General features: G+C 35.5%; 1 protein-coding gene across 18 annotated transcripts in view; it reads left to right on the top strand.

Annotated features, from left to right (window-relative positions):
• DLG2 (discs large MAGUK scaffold protein 2) overlaps nucleotides 1-27,591 on the top strand; it is a 1,902,684-nt gene that overhangs the window by 1,363,793 nt on the left and 511,300 nt on the right. For all 18 annotated transcript variants that reach the window (XM_074335659.1, XM_074335660.1, XM_074335661.1 and 15 more), the window contains one exon: nucleotides 4,759-4,928. In XM_074335659.1, coding sequence (XP_074191760.1) covers nucleotides 4,759-4,928 — 170 coding nt within the window. The remainder of the gene's footprint in view (nucleotides 1-4,758; nucleotides 4,929-27,591) is intronic.

The following is a 27,591-nucleotide window of genomic DNA, read 5'->3' on the forward strand; positions in this document are numbered from 1 at the left end:
TTTCCCCCAAATCCGATCCATCGCATCTCTTTTGCCCACCCTCACACAAAATTTCAAAAATTCAGTATCTTACTTGTGGTTCTCTTTCTTTCTCTCCTTTTGGCTTCTTCCCCCCCCCCCCCCCGCCCCCAGCCCCCCACCATAGTCTCTTCAACTCCTTTCTTATGCAAATGTTCTTGTCTCTTTTTCAAGGCTATACCTTACTGTTGGTCAGGCACTGTGCTAAGCATTTCACATGTACGTATTATCTCATTTAATTTATACAGCAATCTTATTATCCCTGTTTTCAGATGAAGAAACTGACACTTCGAGATGACACGTGACTTGCCTAAAGTCACACAGCTCCTCAGTTCTAGAGCTGGGACATCCCAGTTGTATGTAGGTGTCATCAAGTCTCCCAGGCCCATGTTCTTAGGTTCTCTGCTGTGATATATGCCCATAGGAAACTTTTGGAAGAAACACAAAATTAGGAATATGTTTTTAAAATTAGCCATACTCTCTACCTCCACAAGGAACCACAGTTGAAACTTTATTTTTCCTTCCAATATTTTTTAATACATAACGAACAGGATTTTTTTTTTAATTTTAACGCAAGCATTTGGTGATAACTTTTTAATGAATGAATATCCTTAAAAAATGTATAAAATCACAAATATTATTTTACCACAGATTATTTTACCAAAAATATTATTTTAATACCTATGAAAGTATATATTAAATGTTATTTTAAATGATATCTTCAAAATGAAACAAATAATTTGTTTCAAAGTATTATTTGACCTTTCAGTGATACTGTACCATGTTCCAGAATACTAAATTGTTTAGTGCAAAATTTAGATGTGATTCCATCAACGTGATAATGATGAAATGTCCTTTTTGTCTCTAAGATATTTTCTGCAAGGAAATGTACCAGAATGTCCAAAGGAAATGAGACTAGAAAAAGATTAAATTTAATTTTGTGGACAATTCTGGACCGCAAAGAGAATATTGTAGACTTATATCTGAAACAGCAAATGCTGAAAAAGTGAAACTATCAACTTAACTACATGGGGAGAATAGAGAGGAAATTTGTATGCAAATGGCTTTCTGATACAATGGTTCAGAAATACAATAAAGGCTGCACTTTTCACTGGGACAAACTATTATTTGAATTAGAAGCTAGGAATATATGTTTCGAAATGAGTATAAGTGCTGGCTTTACTCACAAAGGTTATGTGAGAAAGCAAATTAATTTTACATAGCTATGACCCTCTAACCAATGCTGAAGTGCTAGTTCACGTAATTAGAAGGAATGGAGGTTGAGTGCCCTAGTTTGGCTCGCTAGTCTTCCCTTCCTATTTTAAGAATTTGAATATAAACTCCTCCCCTCACACTACCTTTTATTTATTTATTTATTTAAAACAATCCATTCCGAGTAACTTGGTGCCAGCGTAGGCTCCAGAGAAAGACAAAACCAGGTAGGAATCACATCCATTCCCTCACCAACACTGCAACCTGGTCTGTAAAATTTCCTTGACTGTGAAATGAGAATCAGTGCTTCATATTTGATGTGATTTAAGTATAAGCAAATAAGTGAAGTGACTAGAATGGTATAGCACATAGTAGGCCCTCTAAACATTTCCATTTCCATCCTATTCACCTTTCAACAAATCCTTTTTGTTTTGTTTTGCTACTCATTTTTTAAAAAAATTTTTATTAAATTTATTGGGGTGACGTTGGTAAGATTATATAGGTTTCAAGTGTACAATTCTATAATTCATCATCTATATATCACGTTGTGTACTCACCACCTAAAGTCAATTATCCTTCCATCACCATATATTTGCCCACTTTACCCTCTTCTACCACCTTCCTCCCCCCTGACCCTCTGGTAACCACTAAACTTTGTTGTCTTTGTTATAAGTCCGTGAGTGCAACATCTTTGACTCACCTGTCAGTAGCTGTAATTCTCAGATGTACAGTGTGTGACAGTTTCCACATACATCTATATACATTATCTATCTGGTTACTCCTCTCGCTAATTCTGGGCATGCCTAGTCTCTTTCCATGGGAAACTGAAATTTAAAGAGATGAAGTGACTTTACTATGGTCACACAGCTGATACACAACTAGGACTCAAATCCAAGCCTCCTGACTGCTAGTCCAAAGCTCCTCTCAGTGCTCTAAAGCTGCCTACCTCATCCACACATTCAGGAAAAACCATCTGATTTAGGCTGCGATTTCCTCACCCCAGCAATCGACAATTAAGGTTTCCATTGCATACAAAAGGAGAAAAAATGTACTCTAGTTTGAATAGATACAGCATCCAGAATTTTTTGTTTTAATGTCAGCCACTCCCTTCTACAGCCAGCAGTGTTTTAATATATGATTAGTATTCTGAGCATAGGATGATGGTAAACATTATGTTTTTGCATTATCATGAGATGACAAAATTACCCACTCTCAAAGGACCAGCTGCTGCAGGGAGGCTGGCACCCATGATGCCTATATTCTCAAAACTATTTTAATTGGTAGTTTTTCGTGAATTTTTTTTTTTTTTTAGTCAGTCAGAGAGGAAATGTATGTGTAAACCTATTAAAGCCATAGCATCTGTTATGATGAAATGACATCACTAAATCTTAGTAAGTTAAATGTTCCATTTCAGGATTTTGAAGCTAATCAGTGTTTTCATAGAGATAAGTGTTGCTATAACTCAGATCCTCAAACAGGTATTATAGAAAACTTATAGACAAAAATGATAGGAAAATTCTTCCCACACTTTCTGTATAATATTTCTATTACCATGTTACAATTTTGAATTGATGTGTATAATTTATACCAAACTGTTCATTACGTTAGATTGTATAGCAAGTCCTCAAATAATATTGTTACTTTAAACACCAATACAGTGTTGATGAGATGCCATTGGAACTTAACTTTTGTTCACATTAATTAGCTTATGTGAAAACTGGTTTTGTTACATGTCACTTCCTTTAAAGTCACAGAACTTATTGACGATATTGAGGACTTACTGTATGTGGTCCTAAAAAGAAAGAGCCCAAATTTTGAAATAGGAAGACCTGAGATCATTATCTAATCTCTACCCAATTTATACAAAGAACTTAACCACTTGGAACAACTCTTATTTCTATAATGTGGATAATAAATCTTATTCCACAACTATTGGAAAGAATCCAATAGTTAAGAATATTACAAATCAACAAATTTGCACTGCTACTAATAACAACCATTTATTTAGGTGTATTACACATCAGCATCAGAGCTAAGATTTATATGTACATTATCTCATTTAATCTTCCCAAAAAGTCTTTATAGTAGGTATTACTATAATATCTATTTTACAGATGAGAATATGGAGGCTTAGTGAGATTAAGAAAATTACCAATATTTACAAATTTAGGAAGTGGAAGACCCAGTTATTGAACTTATTCTTTCATTCATTTAACAAATATTTGCTAAGGAATAGATCTCCTGAATAAAATAGGGCACTGTGTGGAAGAAGAAACTGGGGGACGGAAGGTAGGTAAGCAACCAACCATGTTCACTTTACCCTGGCCGCTGTGTTTACCGTCATCCTATATGGATTGAAAGGTGACAGGAGAGGATCCAGGGAGAGTAGGTAGGAGGCTGTGGATGTAATTCAGGTGAGAGATGGTGTTGATTCCAACCAGGTGCTAGCAGTGGAACTGAGGAAACTTGGATGGATTACCGATATACTTTGCAGGTAAAGCTGAATGTGTGGTGGTGGGAAAGAGGAGTTAAGCAAGAGTAGCGCCTTATTTTTATTCTGAGCGACACGGTGAACTGAGACAGGAAACTCTAAAAGGGATATGCAAAGTGAGGGATAAAATATCTTTAGTCTCAAGACCCATACTCTTAATCATTACTAATATTATCGTTAATGATTATCGCAAATATTAAAAGGGATTTGAAGTCTGTGGCCACATAACTATAAACTACCTGGACAGCTGCATGGAAAAGTCCAATTATTCTTTCTCATGAGAAAATGGCAAAAAGGAAAGTTAAATGTAGAACTTATCATAATTCTTAGTATCCAAGTAAGGGTTGGGCAAGGATTATTGGAGGTTTTGTTTTGTTTTGTTTTTCTCATTTTTTGAAATCTGAACTCCAATACCTATAATATTATGAGATGACTCTGAGAAAACAAACAAACACCACAAGATAATTTGCTAGAATAGTAATAGGTTTATTTTAGGTGATTGAGTCATGTATGTTTTTTCTTCTTTCTACATTGTTATATTTTTCAAATTTTCTAAAATGATTACATATTGTTTTTATAACTAGTAAATTAAGAATTCAAGAAAAATTAATCTATAAAGTTACATTTGCTATCTATATAGTCCATAGCAGTAAATTCTGAGAACCACTCAAATTGCAACCCTCAGTCCAACCAATTAAAACCAATCAAAATAACGATGTAACTGGCAGAGACCTTAAAATACATATCTCTCTAATGATACCACTTGTGGTGCAGTCCCCATCAGAGTGGACTGGAGTTCAGGATGGGACTTGACTGGCGGTATATGTAATCAATGTGAGGAAGCTTGGGGAAGCTGAGGTATTTAAGATTTTTTGTTTTAAGTTCCTCCATTTGAAATATTCTTTCCAAATTTAAGCATTTTAAAATGGTTTACATTCTTTGCTCCACCCCCCTTTTTAAGGTTAGATGACATAATAATATTCTTTCAGAAATCCTCCTACTCTCTTCTGACCTTTGCGTCTTTTCCTTTCTTTCAGGGTCAATGATTGTATCTTGCGGGTGAACGAGGTCGATGTGTCAGAGGTTTCCCACAGTAAAGCGGTAGAAGCCCTCAAAGAAGCAGGGTCTATCGTTCGGCTGTACGTGCGAAGAAGACGACCCATTTTGGAGACTGTTGTGGAAATCAAACTGTTCAAAGGGCCTAAAGGTAACAAAACCTTAAATGATAGATAAGATAAGTCACCAGAGACAAACCATTTGGCTAAAGTTTATGCCATAACCTACCTACGACTCACTCTTTTCATTTATCCTCCAACATTCAGTGTCTACCAAGAGATCTGAAACCCTGCAATAGTGGTTATTACAGGGTAAAAGAAACCAAAACTCTAAATAGGAACTCAGAGAAGGAAAGGATAGATTGATGTAGAAATGTCCTTATAAACAATAATAACAACCATTCATATTTTTCCTGTGAATTTTACATCTTACTGGATCATCATGACTTGGCGTACATACTAATACTTTCGAATTTTTCGGATATAAATGATTACCCCCTCATTTGGAAAAAATACTAATGATAATAATAACTAAAGTATCCTGAAATAACAGTCATCATATTTTTAAAACAGTGTTGTGATTTGTTTTGATTTTGTAATATTTTTATGTGCTATACCCAATCAGTACTATATTACATCTTATATTTGCAATAGTCAAAATGAGTTAAAATTCATTTTTTTTAAATAGTCACAAAAATTACCTCTCTTGAGTTAATTTTTCTTGAGGGAATCACATAAACAGTGAGATGAGCAATTATATTAATTTTTAAGAATAGTCCTTTGAGCTCTGCTCTTCAGAATGATGACATTTAATATTAACAGTATTTCACATAGTTTTTAAAAATCTGACTACTGGCTTAAGTATTTTAAATAGTTTAGAAGATTATGAGTGGATAGTTACTATACTCTTTTAGTAAATAATTTCTCTTTCCGTTAAAATCTGTTTAATCTCTAATGCTATATGTGATTAAAAATAACCAGCACACAACCTTCTCTGGGAGGCAGTAGTGGGTGGTATTTAAGATCTCAGATAGAAGAGTCAGACAAGACTGGATTTGAAAGCTTGGTTCTGCCACTTACTAGCAGAGTGACGTTGGTCGGACCCATCCCCTCCTTATTAAATGGGAATCATATTGGTAGCGTCTGTCCTGTGGGCTCTATGAGAATTAAGCACTAACTAAAATCTGCCACATGGTGAGCCTCTGAGCTTGCTGGTTAAAAATGTAGACTCCAGACCAAATGCTAGGTTTGAACCCTAGCTCTTATTATCCTAAAAATAAAAAGCCAAAGTGAGAGGCTGCAAGCGTTTATTTGAGATCGAAAAGAATTTCACTTCCGGGAAGCACTGATTCAGGCAGAAACCGAAATAGTGTTCCAGTTATGAGGTGAAGGCAAGGGGTATTCATGAGAAACGGAGGGGCAAGAACTACATGAATAGAAGGAAGGAATGTCTACTGGTGCTAATTAGCCAAGGAAGGATTTTCTGTAGGAACAAATAAGCTATTTTTTTTCTAGCTCTACATCATGTTGCTAATTCTAAAGAACGTCCTTAATTTGCAGCCCTCATAGTTAGGATGTCTGCTTTCCTATTAGCTTTACACACGGTTGTTTGCAATACAATGTTGGTTTGGCCCAGTCTACAGGTTATTTTGTCAAGGTTTGAGGAGTAAGACATGCAAGGCATTTCTCTGGGATGGTGGCTCTGACTGTATTTTGAAATGCCTCCATTTATGTCATTTTTCACATTCTGCAGCTCACTGGCTCTTTGACATTGGGTGTATTGCTTAAAGTCATTGAGCCTTAATTTTCTCACCTACAAAATGTGAATAATGATAGCACTTGCTCCTAGATATGCTGTGAGAATTAGATGAGTCAATTCACACAAAGTGTTTAGAATAGTGGCTGGCACAGATTGACTGTCCAAAAAATATTAGCTATATATGCATGTTATTTGGGGGACTCTTTGCTTCTTATGATTTTAGCCTTCGCAACAATTGTTTGGCAATGTAATGAAAATATTCAGAGCTTCATCATGGGTTCAATTCAAATGCATTAAAATCACAGAATTAAATCTGGGGAAAAAAGTGTGGCATTTCCATACCACAGTGTCTGGTGGTAGGAAAGAAAGGACTTTCTTCGCTACGTGTTTACTAAAATCATATTTGCAAGGTACTTTAAAGCTACATAAAATGAGCATCACACTATTTCTATTAAAAAGATATACTACATATAAATAACATGTCAATCTTTCTACAATTCAATTACCAGCAATCATTCAGCACAGCCCTAAGGCAAATACTAGGTTTAAGCACTAAGCAAAACATCACCATTCATTAGCAGGCCTCCTGCTCGCTGAGTCACTTGGTGACCTCCAGCTGCTCAGCCAAGCACTTAAAGGCTCTGGAGGATCCACAGCCAGAACTCTGTAATTTTATCAGGAACACTTATTTTATTTTATTTTATTTTATTTATTTATTTATTTTTTTGGATCTTTGCCTTTGATGCCAGAGCCCCCTCTGGCTGGTTTATTTAGCTCTTAACTGTTTTCTCCTTTGATCCTGGAGTGGAGCAGGAATTGCCCTGGGACATAGAAGTGGGGATAGATTAATATTAATGAACCAGGAATACCTAGACAATAATCCAATAAAAGTGCACAGGGATGGGGTTACAGCTGGTCCTGGTCTGCTGAGACTAGGAGAACAAGGAAACTGTTAGAACTAACTTAGATCCCTGGAAGCAGACTTCTGCCAAATCCCTGTAAGAGACTTGTGGGCCTGTCTGTCCTGCTGGGATTATGCTGGGCCAGTTATGCTTTGTCACACCGTCGCCATACAAAAGTCACTGATGGGGATTTGTTTATCTATATAAAGATTGTTGATTTACTAGGAAAGAAACTTTTTTAAGTCATTGTTTAAATTCTTAATGCCTCTTACAGTTCCTTGAATACAGGAAGTTAGGGATCAGAGTGGATTGAATCATTAAACTGATTCTATACTAAATCTGATGATACCTTGCAATCTTACCTTCACTTAGCACCTTGTAATTCTTTATTTTTCGATGATGATATATTTAAAAGAAAGATTTACCAATGCTTAACTCATACCATGGAAACTCTTATACATTGTGGAAGATGAAAATGAATCGGATGTGAATTTTATGGGAGAATCGGGAAATACCAATGGCAGAAAGAGACATAAAGTCAACTAACTTTAACACAAGGCAGAATGAAATCAGCTCTATGATTGAGCTAGAGCTATGATACCAATCAGGAGAAAAGGAAGATGCAGTTCATCTCAACCAAGAGAGCCAAAATGCTCCAGAGAATTTAAAATTTAACAGGTGTTCACAGGTCCTTATCTACCCTTTGTTGAGTGTGTGGACACTATCTATAGTAAGCATCAAGACTAGTTAACTGAGCTAACTAGCCTTGGGTGTGTGTGTATAATACAGCACCAACTTGATGTATTCATTAATTTAGTCCTTCAACAACGCAGCAAACATTTAGTAAATATTTATTATGGATTTGGCACGAAGCCAGACAATGAGCCTTAACACCAAAAATATAAATAGTTCTTGCTCAAGGAGATTATACTCTGACGGAGAAAACACCTATCATATAAATTAGGAAAAGTACTGTGAATGAACAAAAAAGATTATAGGGAGGTGCCAATTAAATAGTGGGACAAAGGAGATGTCTCTGAGGAAGTAGCACTTAAGCAAAACCATGAAATATAAATAAAAACAGAAGTTAACCAGGTAAAGAGTGGAGGAGAGCGTCCAGATGGAAGTAAAAGCGTGTGTGCAGAAGGCCCTAACATAGGAAAGATTGTGATACCATCTAAGAACTAAGAGAAATCAATTGTAAGGGAAGTTTAATTATACAATAATGAATGACATGAAATGATATTGTCAAGGGAAGCAGAGAGGCCAGATCATGTACAGATTTGTTGACACTATTTAAAGATCTGTGTTCTTATTTCAAGTGAAATGAGAAGTATACAGCAAAATTTGCGGCACATGGGTGACATGATCAAATTTGTCATTTTTAGAAGATCATTCAGCCACTGTGAAGAAAATGCATTAAAGGGGGGCAAGAATAGGAGCAGAAATCAGTTAGTGGTTACTTAAATGAAGAAGATAGAGAAAGCTGGATGGATCCAAGCTATATGTCGGAGATTTCATTGATGCTGCTTATTGATTACCTAGATTTGGTGTGTGTCAAAACTAAGGCCATTCTCTAAATGAACAATTGCATAGGGTGTTGTTTGTGACAAGAGGAAGACTGTGGAGGAATGTCTATGGGGAACATTGGGATGTTACCCATTTGAAAAGGAGATCTCAACGAGGCAAAACTAAAGCATATCTGTCTGGACATCTTGTCAAATTAATATTCTGAATTTTCCCTTATAGTGTGTAAACTATCTGGATTTGTGTAATGCCTAAAAAATTGACTTTCTCACTTTTTATCAATAATCTTTAATATCAAAATCATGAATAGCTACTTCGGCTATTTGAACAGTTACAAGCATTTATTAAGTCTATTTTACAGACATTTTTAAAGTCCAGACTATTTTTATTTTGGGAATTCTTTTGGTTTGGTTTGTTTGTTTGTTTGTTTTTACATGTGACATAAGGTAAACAGTGGTATTCCTTATTGTATAAATAAAATATTAAGGGATTCTTTGAAACAGTGATTTGTGGCAGAATTAAGTTTACAGTTTTCTAATTCTATACCTTGCGTTTCTTCCATCTATTGTACAAATTATGAATTCTGAGATGAGCTGTTTTGTATGCAGTACTAATCTTCCCAATATTCAACTGGGATCACCTGGCTGGTGATTTGTGGCCATGTATTTCAGTGATGAATATTTGAATAATATGCAATACTGATTTAGAATGTCTTTTCTTAACAATACATAAAAATTGTCCTAACCTCGCAGTTATAGGTTTGGTCACTGCAAGCAGCTGGGGCGTCTGTGTGTGGGCAGTTGAGAAAAAAAAAAAGCGTAATTATGTACAGGAAGCAGTGATTAGGCAAATCCATTTAGACTTGCCAAGCAACCAAAAATATGCAAGGAAGAAAATTTGAAGTATACATGTGGTTTCCCAGGAAATAGGTCACAATAAACGTCTTTCTAGTGACTTTCCCAAGAACACTCTAAGACATAAATTGTAAGCAACTACGGAATTAAACATGCACAGGTTATCATTGCTGTGGCCTATGCCAAAGATGCCTAAACCTGTATGAGAAATGAGATGGCTTCTTTTGAGATGTTCTCGTTGTTTACGGGTAATATTTAATATAGCTAGTTTAAGGCAAGTTTCTAAAACTGGAAATGTTAAAGCCATAGCTTTATTAGCATCCAAAGGTAGACTTGCTGTGGCTTTATTTTAGCCACCTTATTCTTTAGTAAAAACTGAAAGAATGCTAAAGTCTATCTAGCAACACATTTCAGCAATTCTCCTTTATTATTTTTAACAATGTTCTTAAACATCATCTGTTATCATTTCCTCATATGTATATTTACAGGAGTTATAGAGGTAGAGGTTTGTATCAGTACAAACTGAACATGCAGTGAAGATGATAGCCCTCTGCTTTAGACAAGAAGTAGCAATAACTATAAAATACACCGACTGTAAAGGTCACTTTACTAGTGGCCATTTATAATGTGTATAAGTCAATCTGTAGAGAAGATACATTTGCGGTGGTGAAGTTCCTAAATAAGTTTAAGAGCCTACGGGACCTGGAGCAAGTATCTTAACCATTTTGTGCTTCACATTCCTCGTCTGTAAAGTGGATATAATTTGAGTACCTAATTCACAATGTTATGTTCAGAATAAGAACTGTAAATTCTCAATATGTTTATGATTACCCTTATTATTATCATAATTGGCTAAATCTTGAGTAAAGAACAGCAGCAAAACACATACCCATTCCAGTGTTTTAATACCACCTCCCATAGTTTTTTACACAATCTAGTCCTTTAAAGTCTTAATATTTCTTGAATTAATGAATTGAAAGTTATTTTTTTTAATATGTAGCAATTCAGATGGAGCCAAAATATGGTTTTTTGTGTTAACTCAGATTGCTGCATGAAACTACACTACATATATAAAAAATATGTTGGTGTTAACATTGTATGTGCACATATATCATAAATGCAGCTGTGTTCTTCTCTCTCTAGCTTGATGCAAATTTATTTCTAAGAGGTCTGAGTGTTGATGTGGCATAATGAATTTGTTTTTTGAAAGTATGCATATATATTTATATGTACTTTTTTTTTTAGTAGTCCTAGTTTGAGCATATATTTCACTAGATTCCATGTGTAGAAATATCTCCAAGCATGTTGAAAACTGGTCTCATGGTGGCTCCTTAATTCCGGTTTCTACCACATACCCCTCTCTGCTGCAATCTTCTCCAGATTCTGACCTCTCCATTTATTTTAAAGATTGTCCTAGCTACCCACATTAAAAACTTCAAAGTCCTTTTGATTCTTCTCTCTTCTTTGCTGCCTTTATTACATTAGGTGCCATGTCTTTTGGAAGCTACCTCCAACATAACTTAGTCTTCTCTTTAAAATCGCTACTGCCATTACTATGGTGTTTATATCTTTACTATATTTTTGTCTGATCTCCTATATGAGACTGCTTTGCCAATCCCTCTCTGCCATGCCTACATACCTCTCCTAGATAAATCTTCCAAAAATCAGAGCTCTATTAATTCTTCTCCCCTGCTCAAAAGTCTCTAGTGTTTTTCATTGTCACCAGGTAAAAATGCAAATTTCTTGCCACAGCATTTCATGCCCTCTATGAGCTTCCTCTTCTCCAGTGACACAATTCACTTCCAACCTTCTCTTCTCTCTTCTCTCATTCATGCATCGCCTGATCCTAGTAAGCTGGACTATGTGCAATTTCTTAAACACATGCCGTACTGCCCTGCCTCTAGGCCTTTGCTCATCCCGTTTCCCACTTTGGAATGCCTTCCCTTAGCACTGTGACCACTACCTGTTGACATACTCTGTCCTCCACTAGCCAAGCCAGTTCAAGTCTATCTCCTCCCCAAAGCTATCACTAATTGACCCAATAAGAAGCAATATTTCACTTCTAAGAACTTCTAAGATGCTTTATTCCTTCCTAAAATGCTTTATTCTATCTTCTTCTTTTGTTACCAGGCCATCTAAGCAACCTGTAGGGTATAAAAAGGATAGCTCTCTACAATGCAAATTAAGGAGATTAATAAACTCCTAATTCTAACACTTAAGACACTGGATTATGATTTCTACCCTGTCCTGTAGCTAAATTACAAGCATTTAGTAAACACTTAAAAGGAAAGTACAAGCCGTAGGTTGAGTCTGTGACCAAACTCTGGTTAGAAATGGGAGGAACTGAGGTAAAGAGATAGAGGAGAATCCAAGAGTCCATGACAATCACTGTATTATGGCAAGACAGAAGAGAAACAGCCTAGATGGAAGCTGAATCATTTTACTGCCGAGAGGAGCCCCTTATGAGGGCAGCCCTGTGTTGGCCCATTTCTTTAAGACTTTACAGAAACAGTCTGTTTAAGAGATTAGGGCAAAACAGTGTTTGAAGCAATCTAGCCCTTAGTTTAACCATCTGGTTAACCAAAAAACAATTTCTAAATTATTGAGAATTGTATTATTTGTATTAATAGTGTGCATGACACATATATTGTCTAGTCGATTGGATATCACCTTGACATGTGTCTGACATTACAGACAATTTCTCAAATATCTAACTTGAATGAAGTTTACCAGTTTGTCAACATCTGCATTCTCATTTTCTTTCTCTAATCTGCCCTTGTTCTTCTATCTGCTCTTGTCTTTTCTTTCTCTGACAGTAATAGGACCAGAGTGAACTTCCTCAGTGTTGATATGAGGAACTCATCGACAGTTTTCATAGGTGGCCATTTGACAATCTCATTATTCTACAACTTGATTTTTGGTACAGAGTCCTAGAGCTGCATGTATTGAGCACATAAGAAATGCTCATTGAACACTAAATGAATGAAGATTTTAATTGAAAATTGAGTGTACTGCCCTTACACACAGTACAGAGATTGCCTGTCTTGAAATTTTTTTTATCCCCTCTGGCCATGGTTAGCTTTGCTGATAGTATTCTTTAACAAGTTGGACTACCTACTATCACCTGACTATGATAAATGCGAATGTGTAGGTTTAGCAAAGTTTTCAGTTGTCCAGAATTTAGGTTGTTATACCAAAGCAGTTCATCAGGCCACTGAGTAAAACCTAAACACAAAGGTTATGCAGTTATTTTGATTACCAGCTTCCAACCACTTAGTGCATTGAGGGAAATCATAAGTGCCCCCTTCTTGCCATGGGGTAATTTATAATTTATTTTCATTTTCTAATGCATGTGCAAATGTGTCTCTGAATGGAAGGCACAGTTTTCTCTTTATTCAGGACCACATCCCACGTTCTGAATTCTAAGTGGTAGGTAGACCTTTTTGTGGTGAAGGGCCACTCTAAACAATGGTATGACTCTTAGTAAAAACAAAAGGTAAATTCAGCTGTTTGGCATGAGATCTCAAACATTACATTTTCCTCTCAGTGCTACAATGTTTTCAGTCCTTTTGATTTACCAAAATTGTTCCCTTGAGGACACAAGGGGATTTGCTTGAGTGCACGTATAGTACAACTTTTATTGAAATATAATATTCAGAGTGAAAAAGAAAATGCCTAACTATTTGTGTTAAGCCAGGGAAATAGTCTTCTTAGAAATAAATTGTGGCTAAATCACCACTCTCTGTCCCTCTAAAGGACAAATCCTTTTGTGAAATTGGACAAAGGGCAACATGTTCAATGAGTTCACCTTCTTCCCAGGCATTTTCTGTAGAATTTCTCGCATATGTACATAGTTAGTTTCTGATTATTTCTGGATAAAAAAGGTATGTACTTGTGGATTGGAAGTCTCCTTCTTTAAGCTAGTATTTGTTCAGTCTTCATAATGATATCTGGAAAAAAAAAAGTTCTCTCCTGAGATTCGGTAACAAATGATTTGTTCGTGAAAAAACAAACTATAGATATTTCCCTTGTAAACTCCACTGTTCTGTGCATTATAACATTATGGAAGAGTAAGACAATTGATTACATTTGCTAAATCCTTTGGTAAACTAAGAAAGGAAGCCATGCCACGCTTCTCATTTGCCCTTGGAGGCTAACATGTGGCCATTGTTTTTCTGTTTTTGTTTGGTTTTTAGTTTACTTGTTTGCTGCTTAAAGGGAGCTCGTATTTTTGAACAGCATTTATGATCAATGACCCCTTGAATAAATCCTTAAAGTCAAAATGAGTTTTACCATGAAAACTTCAGATTAAAAAATGCATTGTACTGTATATAGTTTTGGTTTTTGACATTCAAACATTTTAGAATTCACACAGCAAACACTGTTTACCTAGCTGTGAATATTTGATGAGGTAAATATTTACCTGTACAGCTTTTTTTTTAAAGTTTTAAAAGAAAATGTGTTGCCATGGTACTATGTCTATAAATCTTTCCAATTTATGATCAGCAGCAAATCAATATGATGAAAAGACTTTAGAATTTGGACCAGCACCTAAATTTAAACCTTTGCTTTACCTAACTGTTAAATAGGCATATTAAGTAACTATCTTGGCTATTGTAAGGATTAAATGAGAAATCTGGTACATCCAGATATCTAATAAATTAGATTGTTCTTCTTCCTTGTTTACTTTTTAAGCAAATAAGTGCAGAAAATAATCATCCATTCACTTAATAGATATTTTATTTCAAAAACATTTAGTAAGCCAGGCAGTTCTAAGTGCTAAATCAAAGGAATGACAGTGAATAAAGAAGTTTGGCTTTTCTCCCAAATACCATCTTAGAACAAATGACATTCACCTGCCCTGAAACAATGTAGTCCTCTGCTGGCTGGCACTGGCTTCAAGCTAAATTCACCACGATCCTCTAACTAATGTAAATAGATTTACATTTTGGTTCCGCCAAGTCATCAACCAGTGTACATGATATTCTTCTCCTTCTTTAGAACACTGAGATCCAATAAAGTTAAAGTGCGCAGTATTTTTTATTCATGGACCTTGACTCCTAATTCCTTTGGCTGTCAGTCAAAAACATTGTACTACATGGACTCCGTCTCTGAGCATAATTCAATTGCAGATAGATATCTTGGACATTTTATCCCTTATAGAAAAGTTAATAGGAAAGATAAAAATAAAATCTTTGTTTTTAATGTCCAAAATGAACGCTAACATAGGAATTTTTTAAACATATGCTATGGGTTAGCCAGCTATGAGATCCCACCAAGAGTCTACTGAAAGTTTGAAATTTGCACAATGAGATTATATTAGGAAAGGTGAGAATTATCAGCCAAGGCTAAAAGGAGAGAAGATAGGAAGAAGGAAGAATAAAAATAACAAAGAAACACACAAGGCTCATTTTTCCAGGTGAGTCAGTGCCTTATTGTTGTGAGTGAAGAAGCCATATAATTTGTTCCATAAAGACCATTAGTCTTATGAAAAAGCGTTCAATAATTGCTTTCCAGGAATCTAAAACTATGTATTGAGTGCTCCTAAGTAGTTGAATCATGTGGGAAAATTTAACCTTCATAGATCCATTCATTTGAAGCAAGTGAATGTGGTACCAGTTTATAAAACAAAGAACAAAAACCTTAAGAACTTTGATGAGCAAGAATTCTGAGGTGTCAAATATTTTAATCTCTCAAAAATCATTCACTCAAGTATTTAACAAATCATTAATTGAGTACCTTCTGTCTATGAGGCTAAAAGTTGGGGATAGAGACATTGTGTGCCCTTAAGGGGGATGGGGGTGGTAGTTCCAGTCGAGTACATGGAATGTACTCATATGTATACATAGACAATTACAATTACAACACCACTGGATAGATATATACATAGGATTTATAAGGAAGCCTTGACCAAGTTTGCAATTTCTGCTCTAATGCTCTGGGAAGAAACAGCTTTCTAACGCTGGTGGTAGCTGTTCAATTGGGAGCCTGCCCCAATCATTGGATTTATTTTTACCATAATTGAGCTGAAAACTGATATTCCTTTAAAAATTGTCCATTACTATTATTTCTTCCCTGTCCAGCTATGACGAACAATTCTGTGTAGGAGAACCTTTCACACATTTCTGGGTTACTCTCAATCTACTTTTAGACCTCTCCTATTAACCATTCTTGATACATCATGATTTTCAGACCTTTTATTTTATTGTTTCCTATGAAGTCCATCCTATGAATTTTCTCAACTTCAGCAATATTTCACCCAAGTAACAATACACAAAACTGTATATAAAGATCCTTCGATATGCTTGTAAGTACAGACAATGGTGAGCAGAATTCTGTATATGAGCTCCATACTCTGCTTATGTTCATATAATGTAAAATTGTGTTAGCTTTGTTTTTAAGACATTTTGTTGGTTTATATCAAAATTATGGACAGTTAAATATTTCATATAAACTAGGTTATCAAATATATTTATTTAGGATAATTGATTTTAGTATAAATTAAATTTATAAATTTGTACTTATTTCTATTAAATGCAATATAGTTGAACTGGGCCTAGCATCCAGTGGTATTTTTTACCTTTTCAATTCATAATCAACTTATATCTAAAACAATGTAAATCATAGCTGTGATAAAGGACATATTTCAAGAAAGTTTGCATGGCTGACAATATATTTTTTGAATCCTTAGCTGGGTCTAGACACCTTGGGCCACCAGCTCTTTTTCTCAAAGCTCTGTAGCTCCTGTGTAGTAAAGCTTGAAAACAGTCCTCTCTCCCTTTATTTATTTAAGTCTGTGCTCATTGTGATTATCTTAAGCTTTGCTCTTTGCTACTAATCTCAGTGATGTATTGATATAATTCTTAATAGTAATTCAACAATTCCTATACGGGTAGCTGCCTTTTCTTCATTTGTGTCAATTATAGGTAACCTGAAGGTAGATAGGTGGAATTCTTAGAAACAAGATGAAATTTGGTAGGGATACCTATTGCTAGCATACATAGATATGAAAGTGAATCCCACATATATAAGAAAGACTGGGTTTAAAAATAATAGATAGAGATAAAAATCATGCCTATAGGGAGTTTTCCATCTAACAGAATGTATATACTACTGAAGAACAGGTGGCCAGCTTATGAGAGCAGGTTAATCTTATCTACTCATAGATATTCTCTCCTCCAATAACTCACAAAATGAATAAAACATAAGGAAAATCAGTAACAACAACAACACAAAAATGTTTGCTAACAATGAAGAAAAAAGACAACCTAAAAGTCAAGGAACAGAAAGAAGCTACTCATGATTCATACTATAGAATAAGATAACAAAATAAATTCAGTAAAACAAGTACTGAGAGACAAAATGATAAAATTATAGACTGAGCTGCAAAGAAAAAGGAAGGAAGGAAGGAAGGAAGGAAGGAAGGAAAGAAGGAAGGAAGGAAAGAAGGAAGAAAGGAAAGAAAGAAGATGAATGAAGCACAACTTAATGTAATACACTTACAAAACTGTGACAAAGGGAAAAAAGAGTGGCAGAGAGGCTTAGAAAGGCTAGGTGCGTCCCCACCCCTTTTCCCTTCCTGAAACTACCTTGGTGATTGACAAAATCCTGAGACTTCTCACTGATACCACTAAATCTGGAGAAGAGTATACAGTGAGAAGAGTATACTGGTGGCCTTATCTTTTCTCAAAGTGTTTGGAACTTGCTGTTGGGAGAATCTAAAGTAGGGAAAGTGAGCAGTAATGCTGATATCTTCTGATGGAATTTAAACTTGTGTAGCCATACCATGAACTAGAGCAATTACCCAACTAGATGCACCTTGATATTGGATATTTAATAAGAATCTCAAAGGACAGCAGAATTTGCGTATTCTAAGAAAAATGGCACACTTGACCTCAGCTTCCTCTGATCTCTCTTCCAACTCCTTCTTCAACTATTGCTTCAGGTGCAGAAAGTGATTAGAATAGAAAATATGCAGATCACTCCCCCCCATCCCCACAATGTAACTGTGAAGGAAAACCAAAATGATTATACGTACGAAGAAAAGGGTAAAATAGTCACAAATACTATATAAGAGCAAACAGTGTCTGATTGAGCTGCCCAAGCATGAGCAAAATGACAAACATTTAGTAACTCTGTAAACATACCACAGTCAAAACAAAAAATGAAGCAGCATTATTGTAATCGAGTTTATTAAGCACTAACTATGTTAGGCATTGCTGTTTGTGTGTGTGTTTTTCCCCTTAAGTGTATATAGTCTATCTCTTTCAGTCCTTGTAAGACTCCCCATGAGGTACTTTTATTACATAAGCATATATGAAAGTTCACTAACATGCCTGAAATCATGGTGTCATGTCAGAGCGAGGATACTAATCTTAGATGTCAGGCTCCAGAACCCATGCTTTTAACCCCTCATAACCTGCCAAAAAAAAAAAAAAAAAAAGAAGAAAAAAGACAACCTAAAAGTCAAGGAACAGAAAGAAGCTATTCATGATTCATATTACAGAATAACTTAAGAAAATAAATTCAGTAAAACAAGTACTGAGAGACAAAATGATAAAATTATAAAATGAGCTGCAGAAAAAAAAGAAAGAAAGAAAGAAAATATTCAGACCTACAGATCCCAATAAAGGGCCTAATATCATTATTACAAAATCTATAGATATATATTGTAAACAGTAAGAAAAAAATAGACGTCACTGAGACTAGTGGCAAAGAGCAAAGCTTAAGATAATCATGGAGAGCACAGACTTAAATAAATAAAGGGGGAGAGGACTGTTTTCAAGCTTTACTAAACAGGAGCTACAGAGCTTTGAGAAAAAGAGCTGGTGGCCCAAGGTGTCTAGACCCAGCTAAGGGTTCAAAAAATATATTGTCAGCCATGCAAACTTTCTTGAAATATGTCCTTTATCACAGCTATGATTTACATTGTTTTAGACATAAGTTGATTATGAGTTGAAAAGGTAAAACAGTTAACTTTATTTGTGGTGATAAACCAAAGCAAATCATCCAAAAAGGATTTCAAACAATTAAAGAATGCAATAAAGTGGCTAGTTATAAAATTAATATACAGAAATCAATAGCATATAAATATATGCAGATATATAAACTCCATAACCAATTAAAAGATATAATGAGAGAAAATATATATATTTATAATCGCATCAGAAATTGTCAACACTTAAGAATAAACATGTGAAACTTTCATAAGTAACTTTAAAAGGCTACTAAAGAACATATAAGAAAAGAACACCATAATATGTCATTGGAAAGAAAGATGAAACATCAAAAATTATCAATTTTCACTCTTATGCTAAAATATTAAAGCAAAATTACCAATGAAAAATTTTAAACAAGAAAGGTTCTAAAGTTCATATAGAAAAACTAATAAGCAAGAAAAGCCAAGAAAATTTAGAAAAAAGAATAATAATGAGATAGTTCCTAGCCTACCAGGTATTTAAAAATATTATAAAACTATAATAATTAAAAAGTGAAAGGGTATGTCAAAGTAAAAGACTACAAAAATCTGAAAATGGACAAGAAACAGAAATGTAGTATATGATAAAGATGGCATTTTGAGTAAATGGAAAAAGATCAATTGTTTAATAAGTCACGTGGGGAAAACTGCGTCTACCTAAAAAAAACAAAGTTGGATCTCTACTTCATAATCTAAAGAGAAATAATGTAACAATTAATTTTATTATTTTTATTTATTTTATGTTATTAAAAAATAAAGCATACAACTACAAAGGCAAAAATGGGTAAATTGAACTATATTAAAATTAAGGACTTTTCCTCATTAAAAAAGAAAGCCATAGAGTGAAGCAGTTATTCCCAATAAACCTATCATACCTTTGTCTGATGCTAAAAGTTACTCATAATGAAAGAATTGCTAATTAAAAGTACAAGATAGCACTTTTCAATTTGTCCACATTCAAAAACTGTGACAGTGCACTTTGTTGGCAGGTGTGGTGGAAGAGGCTCCCTCACATATTACTCTGTCATCTTGGAGAACATTGTTAAATACCTCTAACTTTTAAATGCTCAAACTATAGTGATTCTACTTCTAGGAATTCACCATGTAAATGAACTTGTATATGTGTGAAATAAGAAAGCTAATTCTAAAAATGTCCGTAGTATCCTCCCCTCAAAAAATGACAATCTAAATGACAAAAGAAGAATGGCTACAAAAATTTCAATACATTCATATAATACTATCCCACTGTAAGAAAAAAAAAAAAGGAGCTCTGTATGTACTGATATAGTGATAGGGAACAAAATTCCAAATATGTTGTTAAATGATATACATGAGGCATGCAATATAATAATGCTTAATCATTTGTGTAAAAGAGAAATGACTATAAACAATATACTTGTATATACATAGAACATATCTAGAAAAGAAACTGCTAGGTGCCCAAGTGAAAGACACTGGAGGAAAATTTACCATTTTTTTTACTTTCTTTTTTTTTAAATTAAAGTTTATTGGGGTGACAGTTGTTAGTAAAGTTACATAGATTTCAGGTGTATCATTCTGTAATACATCATCTATATATCACATTGTGTTTTCACCACTCAGCGTCAGTTCTCTTTCCATCACCATGTATTAGATCCCCTTTGAAAACTTACTTTTCATCTGTGTACTCTTTGTACCTTTTGGATTTTCTATCATGTAACCATATTACATATTTTAAAATAATAAAAAAATAATTTTAGAGAAAACACAGAAAGTTTAGAAATAAAAGGATAAGCAAAGATGCACAAAGGGAAATATCATGGCAATATTAATACTAAGCAAAACAGAATTCACAGTTTAAAAAAGGTTGTCATTTATTTTCTGGTTATAAAGACTGAAAAGTATTATATATAATGAAATGATAACCAGTCATAAGAAATAACATTAACATTTATAAATCCAAAAGTGTTAAAAATACATGAGGAAGTGGAAAGAAAGATCACTTATTATACAAGTATACCCTGGAAAATGTTTGGCTCTAAAGAGAAATGCTAAGTGGATTCACTTCAGTTCAGTCAACAAACATCTAGTTTAATATCTCTCACCAGGGGCCAAGGAATATAGAAATAAAGAAGACATTTGTGGGGACAGAGTCCCAGAGAGCAGTTTCCAGGCTCTCGGCCTCACGTGGAAAGGTGCTGGCTCGGGTAGTAGATGGCCATCAGCTGTAACCAGTTAGTCACTAATATAACTGCCGTGGCTACACTTGGGGATTGGTTGGTTGGCAGAGAAGCGGCCGGCGGATTGCGGCTAGCAAGTTCAGTTAGCAAGCGGATTCTGGATTGCAGATCGTGTTGATCCTACTTCCTGTGTCTCGCCCAGCCTCCAGCAAGACTGGGGTATAAGAAGACCTCTCGTTGAGGTACTGGCAGGTGTTTGCTTTTGTGTCTCAACCAGCTGCTATCGAGGATATAGTGGTATGACTCCCCTATCTATGGCCCCGTTGTTGTTCCTTTTTGGCCTCACCATATCCTGCCTTCTTGTGCGGGGAGCAAGAGCTGAGACCCTGCATTACAGCATTCCTCTCTCTTTCTATGTCCATGATATAATTTTTATTAGTCTTTAAAAGTACAATCCTTCAGTCAGAACTACTTTGAACTATCGTGTTTTATATTTAAATCCATGTTTATGTTTCCCTGAAAATAAGATCTTACCAGAAAATAAGCCCTAGCATGATTTTTCAGGATAACATCCCCTGAACATAAGCCCTAATGCAACTTTTGGAGTAAAAATTAATGTAAGACCTGGTCTTATTTTCAGGGAAACACGGTACTTATATATAATAGTCTGAACAGTCTCTCTTGGACCAAGGTGCATCAAAACTATCATTTCCCTGTCTTTCAAACCTACTGTTGGTTTTTGTTTTTTTTCTGTTTTTCCATAAAAAAGAAACTATGATGAATTGTGTCTTCAAAAAATTTCTACTGTTTATTTTTTTGATAGTCGATTCTTTCCCAGGTGTTTGCACTTTGATTTTCTGAGGAATTGAAGCAGTGCATGGTTCTTTTTTTTTTTTTTTTAAGGAGAGTGATGTTAGAACAAAAGGTGCGTAATTTTCAGAACTATCTTCCCCCGTGCCTAAATTTAAAATAAAATAAAATTGATATTTGTTTTATTTGTTTAATAGGAAGCTAACCCTTTGAGACTCTGCATTTATATATAGTCAGTAACAAAAACATCTTTTAGGTCTACTATCACCTGGATTCTTCACTGCTCTGTATAACTCATCAGTGTGTTCATTTGCTTGATTATCTGTCATACACATTTCTACTCTAGATCATTACTGGCAACAGCGTTTTCAGATGGCCCCAGCAAGACTGGCGGTGATCATTTCCTGATGGTTCCCTTAGATCAGGCTTCAGAAGGGTTTTTCTTTGGATGAATCCTTGGAAGCCAAATATGACAGTAGAGTGTCTGGCAACTCACCAACTGGTTAATGAGATTGAATTGCTCCCTTCTCACTCTTTCCTTCAGCTCTTGGAAATTAGTCTCTATTCATTCACAGAAGGTGCCATGACCCACTCAATGAGAAATCATGCCTGGTTACTTTGTTCATTAACTTGGTATGGTTTCTCATTATTAGAATTCACAACTTTTATCTGAAACTTTCTCTTGGGACTTTTCTTAAGCAAACTCTTGCAATTTAAGAAAACTGAAGAAGAACAAAAATCATTCTGGACATTAGTTGTAAATTCAGTACAATTTCTCAGGAACAAAACATATAACTGTTAAGGATAGTACCAGGGTCTATGTAGCTTTACTAACAATTGTTACCCGAATAAACTTTAATTAAAAAAAAAAAAAAAAGAAAGAATCGTACCAGGAAATATAGAATAACTGATTGTGAAAAGCTTCAACTTTTTGCTTCTGCCATTTGTATTCCTGATGACTTTGAGTTAATATCAATGACAGGATTGGGTGGGACATCTGTTAGAGTAGATAGAACATTTGATCCATTGAACAATGTTTTATAAAACAATTTGAGGCTTCTGGCTTCTTTTTTCTACCTTACGTTTCAAGTCCTAGCAATAACATTTCATTTTCATGAAACATATCAGATATTTTTCCAGGAAAAAGCTACTTTGGTTTTCCAATAATATGCTCTCAAAATGTATCTGTGTGGATATATAAGAATATAAGTTGAGGAAAGAAAATTATAGAGGTTTTCAAACATTTTCTTTCTTTAACTTCTACAGCCTAGAGTTCCTTAGGACTCAGTGCTGGCACCTCCTTATTTCTCCAGCTAACTCTCCTTCTGGGTCATCTTATTTGACCCTATAGATTTAAATTTCATTGATATACTATAGATATCACATAGTTACCCTCATGCTACATATCTATTAGGCATTTCAAGATTAACATATACAAAACACAACTCAATTTTATTTTCCAAAGCCAGTTCTTCCTGGAGTTTTCTCTAGTTCATTAAATGGCACCCAGTTGCTTAGGACAAAAATGTAGGAGTTATCCTTGATTTCTTTTTCTTACACTCTACACTCAATTCCTGAGTGAATCCTATCAGCTCTCCCCTCAAAGTAAATCTTGAATCAAGTCACTTTTCAACAACTCTTCTCTTGCTGCTATAATCCAAGCCACCATCACCTCTTGCAGAGGCTACTGTAATAATATTCAAACTAGTCTCTATTACCACATTGCCTCTTCTACTGCTATTATTCTGCATTACTGCCTCTTCTACAATCTATTATTCCACACACACAGCCAGAATGATTTTTAAACATAAATTAGATTATACCCATTCAACATTCTGCTTTGAAATATCCACGAGCTTCCCTTCCCACTTAATCAAACTCTGGATACTCTACAACCCCCTGGCTGTCTCTTTGACTTCATCTCCTATCAATCTCCTTTTACCCATGAGGCTTCAGTCCTACTGGCTTTTTTGCTGTTGCTCCAAAGTTCTAAGCATGTTTCTGCCCAGGGCCTTTGTACTTGCTGTTCTTTCTGTCTGGAACACTCTTCCCCCTGATGTTCACATGTTTTTTTTTCCCCCCCTCACTATATTCAGAGCTTTATTTATATCTCTGCCTGGCTTGTATCACCACCAGGCATTATATTAAGAATTTAGTCATTTGTTGAAACTAGAATAGAAGCCCCAGGAGAGCAGAATACATGGCTTTGTTTATGGTATTGTCCCCAAGTACCTACAACAGTAGCTCTCACAGAGTTAAGTGCCCAATTTTTTTTTGAATAAATGTTTTGAATAAGTTTGTTTAATAAATGAGAAAAATACCTTAAAAAGTTGTAATATGAAAGGATTGTCAATGCAGAAGGCAAAACCATGGAGACTAGGTACTGTAGTGTAGTTGACCTTGGCTTAGTGAAAAGAAAAGCTTAAGAACAATGAGAGTTAGAGCACAGGACCTCTCAATGCGCAGTGAGCTGCTCTTTACCACAAGGGTTCAGGCAGAGGCTTGAAGGGCCCTGTTCTCGAGGGGAGCTCCATCAGGTCGTCTTCAGTCCTGTTCACTTGTATGAGTCCGTCAGCTGGTGGGAGGCAGAGAAAAAAGAGCTTGTATTTTATTAGTTGGAGAATATGAGCATGAAGCAGTTTATTCACAGATACCATCACTTTAGATACCTCTGTAAAAAGCCCCCCCCCCCAATAAATAAATAAATAAATAAATAAATAAATAACCCTCTTTCATGCTCCGTGCCAGATGCCAGACAGGCCCACAGTTGTATCTGTGAGGAACTTGCACCAATCATCAGACCCTCTTGCTCTCTGGCTACTTGCTGTCACCTGTGGGATGGTGGATACAGCGTACTAGATACAAATTCATATGCTCTTGCATTTTAACCTTTAGATGAGGAAGCTTCCCAGAACCTTATCAAGCTTTCTATCCAAAGTCATATTGAGGAAAGACTGACTCCTATCTAAGTTTTTATTTCATAAAAGACTCAGTGAACGTCATTACAGTGTGAAATATTAAGCAGACTATTCAAGGAAGAGCTTCAGAATTATTCAAGTGTATGCTGTGTTTTTGGAAGAATTTGTCATTGAAATGAAAGAGAGTAGAGAAATCATATATATCAAGCACCTACTGTGTACTGAATGTGTAGATCTTTGCCCTTCATTAAACTCCAGACTGTGTGAAGTATTTTGTATACATTCATATCCAGTTAGTTGAATTAACTAGAGTTAGTAAGGTAAAAGAGCAAACCAACTTTATTTTTCTCCCTCTGCCCTCCGACAAACCCCTTTCAGGATAAATTCAGCCATGTCTTTGATAGAATCTCGGGCATGCCACTTATAATAATAAGTTAAAGTCTACTACAGTGTATTATAACAATCACATAACTTCAATGCAGTTAAATGTAAAATAAAAACACTGAGCTCTTGTATGATTTAAAATGTTTCCCCCTCTGCAGCTCCATCTTGCTTCGGACCAAAAGTGCTGCAATGATTTGCCTCTTTGCTCAACATCTTGCTTCCTATGTGTGTTTTTCTTCACTTTTCTTGAACAGAGCAGGTGGTCATGGGGAAAGGACACAATTTTATGGTGTGAGGTCATTGTAATCTGGTTTCAGTACCCTTAGCATGGCACATGTGTTGTCTCTGGTGCTTTCTCCTTCCTGGGGCTTTTGTGGGTTCCTCGGAGCTGCTTCTGCTGGCCAGCTCATGACTATGGCCCTTTGGATGGAAGCAGGACTTCCTCTGCATGGCCATATTTCACTCCTTCCCTCAGCCCTGGGTCATCAGTGGTATACCCCTCAATTTCAATGCAGGCAGAACCCTTGAATAGAGTCCTTTTAATGAGGAAATCAGACCAGCTTCCCACCTCTGGACCCACATCTAGTCCATGGGATATATGCATTTTTCCCTGTTGTCCAAGAAATTTCAGCTCCCTGCTACTGCAAAACTCATGCTTCACTCTGCTCCCAGGTGGAACAAATCTAGGTACAATCTCTCACTTGACATTTTCAGGTGGAGGCAACTATCTACATTTTTTTACCCTCAAAATCCAGGAGTCATATGTCAAGAGCTCTGACTCAACCCAGAGAGAGTCCATCTCTCTAAACTTAAGTTGAAGGGAAGTATCCCGAAGATTGACAAAACCAACTTGCGATCACCTCCTTTTCCAATCACATGTGAACTTGATTCTGTATTTAATTCTGAATGTCAGAATATTTTTAGAGTTTTTTTTTCAAAACAATAGGAAGAGTTGTATTTAAGATTCTATTTCATATTATTTTTTTTCCTTCCAAACAATTTTATAAGGTAGACATTATTATTACCCGATTTTATAATTCAAGAAACTAAATCTAAGAAAGTTTAAGTTACTTACCCCATGATCACACAACCAACATTGGTGCGTGGAAAAGACATCATCTCTGTTCTCACAGCACCTATTTCTTTGGGACGGGTGTCAGAAAGTAAACTAATATAAGAGGAAACAAATGCATATATGTGCATCCATATGTGAATACTAATTATGAAGTGCTGTGAAGGATAAGAACAGAATACAATGGCACAAATTAACAGGGAGGCCAGAGAAGGTCTTTTTTAAACTGAGTCATTAAGTATAAAGTTTCCTTGTAAAGCATAAGAAATGAACATTCTAGGCAGAAAGACTAGCAGATGGAAAAGGCCTGAGGTGGAAAAGAGTTTGGTAGGTAAAGAACAGAACACTAGCCAGAACATAGCAAGTGGGTGGCAATGGTGGGGGGAAGATGCATAAAGTGTGGTTGGACAGGTAAGCAACAGTCAGAAGACTTGAGTGAGAGTCCTGGGATGTAAATGCCTTTGTTCCCCTCAACTCTATTGTACAGGATCAATGTCAGTGGGACTCCTTTCTTATACCTTGTGACGCCTCTGCCTTGTGTCCCTACCATTTCCCTCTTGCGTCTTCTCTTTCTAGGCCTCCTCAGACAAACATACTTTTATATATCCATGTAGCTCACCTTCAAACCAGGCTCTCATTTTAGTTTCTCCTGGAAATCTTTTAATTAAGTGTAATCAATACCAAAAAAAAATTAAAAAAATTCTGGACTTTGTTTTGTTTTTCTCTCCTCTCTAACCCGATCCTCTCCTCCCCTCTCTTCTCTTTGAAACCTGCTGTCAAAATGAGAGCTACCCATTGAAGCTTAATTTGCAACTACCTATCAACCAACCCACCACCAATCTACAACTAAAAGGCCGTGTGAATGACAAGGAGTTGAATAGTCTTTACTTACTTGCTTGTGAAGCTGCTAAACTGAAGGGCTGTATCTTTCCTGTTGCCCCTCAACCTGAACTAAGAACGAAGAAGGATCTTTTGTTAGATGTGAAATTTCTAAGATTTTTAGGCACAGTTCAGAGAGTTTGATTCATTGTTAGCATTTGAGAGTGTTAGAAATGCAGATCTTTCTCATGATTTAAAAATTCTGGAAAACATACACTGTCACATGAAAGAAAGCTCAGGCCAGGGAGTCAGACCTGGATTCAAATCCTGACTTGTCTAGTTATAAGCGTGTCAATTTATGTGAAGTGCATAGATATCACTAAGCTTCAGTTTTCTCTTTTATTAATACAGATAATAAAACCTACCTAAAAAAAACAAAAACCTACCTTATTTTGTAGTTAATTGTGAGCATTAAATGAAGCAATGGTTGCTTAATATTTATCTTTATTATTGTTCTTACAAAAATCACAGCATAACAATTTTGGAGACCTCTGACTATGATGGCTAAGAAAGTGTTACCAGTTAATATCCATTAGAAAAATGTTCAGGAAGTAACTGATTAAACACTAAATTT

Source organism: Rhinolophus sinicus, linkage group LG06 (assembly GCF_036562045.2).
Source record: "Rhinolophus sinicus isolate RSC01 linkage group LG06, ASM3656204v1, whole genome shotgun sequence".
NCBI lineage: Eukaryota > Metazoa > Chordata > Mammalia > Chiroptera > Rhinolophidae > Rhinolophus > Rhinolophus sinicus.